Below are 2,948 nucleotides of genomic sequence, written 5' to 3'. Positions count from 1 at the left end.
AGAGAGAGAGAGAGAGAGAGAGAGAGAGAGAGAGAGAGAGAGAACTCTAACATGAAACTCAATGGAGTGGTGTGTGTGTGTGTGTGTGTGTGTGTGTGTGTGTGTGTGTGTGTGTGTGTGGTGTATATACTGTTTACTAAGAAAGGGATCTCTCGATGTAGAATCCTGCCTTTGGGCCCCTAGTGCCGGGATTACATTGTACCACAGCCAGCTAAGTGGGTATGTTTTTTTGAAATCTTAAGAAAGCTATTTTGGAATGTGGCTGTGTGACAGGATCTTAGAACTTCTGGGGGAGGTGGCTGAAGTTGATTTTCTCAGCTCTAAGGAACGGGCTCTTGAGTTAGTAAATGGGATTTTCTCTCTTGTAGTCTGAGGACACACAGCAAAATACACAGGTCTTTACCTTGAGTCTTCACAGAGGTCAAGGACAGTGGGGACAGGGACTCCAGCATTCCCGAGGGCTTTCATTATCCTGCAGGACAAAGGAAAACACATCATTGTGGGCAATTGCTTTTCCTATTAAAAAGTAGTCCATTGTTGGGGTGGGTTCAGTTGGTAAAGTGCCTGCCACACAAACATCCCAGCACCCATGTGAAAAGCTGAGCATGGCAGCACATGCCTATAACCCCAGTCTGGCAGTGTGCCTGGGGTGAAGACAGGCAGAGTGCTGAACTCATGGACAGGCATGACTTCAGGTTTACTGGGAGACCTTTATGTCAAAGGTGGATAAGCCACAGGGCAGTGCACACCTTTAGTCCCAGCACTTGGGAGGCAGAGACAGGCAGATCTCTGAGTTTGAGGCCAACCTGGTCTACACAGTGAGTTCCAGGCCAGCCAGGACTACATAGTAAGACCCTTGTCTCAAACAACAACAACAAATGGCTCTGTGGTTAAGAGCACTGTCTGTTCTTACAGACAGCTCAGGTGTGGTTCCCAGCACCCACGTGACAGCTCACAACCTTCTGAAACTCCAGTTCCAGAGGATCCAACACCTTCTTTTTTTAAAAAAAAAATATTTTTATGGTCTATTTAACTTTATTTTATATGCATTGGTGTGAAGGTGTCAGATCCCCTGCAACTGGATCTTCAGACAGTTGTGAGCTGCCATGTGGGTGCTGGGAACTGAACCCAGGTCCTCTGGAAGAGCAGTCAGTGCTCTTAACCACTGAGCCATCTCTCCAGCCCGATCCAACACCTTCTTTGCAACTACATGCATGGAGTGCATAGACATGTGTGCTGGCAGAACACCCATACACTTAAAGGTGGGGAGTGACTGAGAAAAGACACCTGACTTTGACCTTGGGCCTCCATATACAAGAACATGTACAGGCACACCAAACGCATGTGCATACACATGCAGAACACATAACACATGCAATAAAAATAAATTTAAAATAGTATGGTGGAGGTGGTGCTGTATCTCAGTGGTAGGAGGCTCACCAGGCATACACAGGCCCAGGGATCCATCCCCACTGTGGCGGAAGGAAGAGAGGGAAGGAAAGAAGAAGGGAAGGAGGGAGGGAAGGAGAAAGAGAGGAAGACCACATCAAGCACAGGTGTGCGCCAAAAGTTAGGAGTCAGGAAAAGAAAGAGTGGCCAAGACATCACATTCTCCTTGGGCCCCAAACTTGCCCTTTCTCAAGCACTCTGCACTGTAGGGGAAAGAGGAGGAAGTCTTTCTTAAGAGACTCCAGTCTAGGCTTCTAGTGGGTTTGCCCCTCCTCTTTCGGAATCTGGAGCTAGAATTCTGTATTACGTGTTTAAACTGTCCTGGTGGCACAGGTCTGTAATCTGGGTACTAGGGAAGCTGACCTGAGCAACCTAGAGACCATGGCTGCAAGAGTGCATGGTAAGAACATTTAAAACCATTTCTCCATTATTGTGTATGTATACATGATGCGGAGCACATGTGCCACAGTATGAACGCGGAAGTCAGAGGACAGCTCTGTGGGGATGGCTCTCTTCTTCCACCTGTATGTGGGTTCCAGGGAGTAAACTCAGTTCACTAGACTTGTGCAGCAGAAAAATCCTGCTCAGGAACAAACAAACAAACAAACAAACTTCTTTTTAAAAGGCCTGGGAAGTTAGCTCAGTCAGATATATGGCTGCTGCATAATCATAAGCACCTGAGTTCAAATCCTGGCACCCACACATAAAGTCCAGCATAAAGGTGCATGCTGGTAATCCCAGAGTGGGGAGAGGGAGATGGGTGGTCCAGGGGGCTTATCAGCCAGTTAGCCAATCCTAGTCACTGAACCGAGCCCAGATCCCAGTGATCATGTCAAAAATCAAATGGACAGTGATGATCTACACCCAAGGCTGACCTCTAGCTTCCACATGTACACACACAAACATGTACACACTTATACACACCCCACATACAAATAATTAATTGAAATAAGTTAAAATTAGCTGGGCAGTGGTGGCACACTCCTTTAATCCTAGCACTCGGGAGGCAGAGACAGGTGAGGATCTCTGTGAGTTCAATCCCAGTCTGGTCTACAGAGCGAGTTCCAGGACAGAATCCAAAGCTACAGAAAAACCCTGTCTCAAAAAACCAAAGCCAAAAAAAAAATTATGAATAATTTAAAGTAAAAAGAGGGGAGTGATAGAGCACCCCTTCAATCCCACTAGCGAGGAACAGGCAAGAGAATCAGGAGTTCAGGGTCATCTTTGGGTAAGTCTGATGCCAGCACAGGCTATATGAGACTCTCAAAAAGGGAAGAGAGAGAGAAAGAAAAAGAAAAATCGGGTACTCGGGAGGCTTAAGCATGAGGATCATTTGAATGCAGGAGTTATAGACGAGTCCGGGCAACAGTGAGACCTCCTTTTTTTTTTTTTTTGGTTTTTCGAGACAGGGTTTCTCTGTGATTTTGGAGCCTGTCCTGGAACTAGCTCTGTAGACCAGGCTGGTCTCGAACTCACAGAGATCCGCCTGCCTCTGCCTC

At 46.8% G+C, this 2,948-nt stretch overlaps 1 protein-coding gene across 1 annotated transcript in view; it reads right to left on the bottom strand.

Moving 5' to 3' along the window:
* Positions 1–2,948, bottom strand: part of Acad10 (acyl-CoA dehydrogenase family member 10) — a 40,009-nt gene that overhangs the window by 18,692 nt on the left and 18,369 nt on the right. The window contains exon 8 of the mRNA XM_005344469.2: positions 404–472. Within this exon, the coding sequence (XP_005344526.1) occupies positions 404–472 (69 nt within the window). The remainder of the gene's footprint in view (positions 1–403; positions 473–2,948) is intronic.

This window comes from Microtus ochrogaster, chromosome 2 (genome assembly GCF_000317375.1).
Source record: "Microtus ochrogaster isolate Prairie Vole_2 chromosome 2, MicOch1.0, whole genome shotgun sequence".
Classification (NCBI taxonomy): Eukaryota; Metazoa; Chordata; class Mammalia; order Rodentia; family Cricetidae; genus Microtus; species Microtus ochrogaster.
The sequence above is the reverse complement of the archived record's forward strand: the minus strand, read 5'-3'. Positions and strand labels throughout refer to the sequence as shown.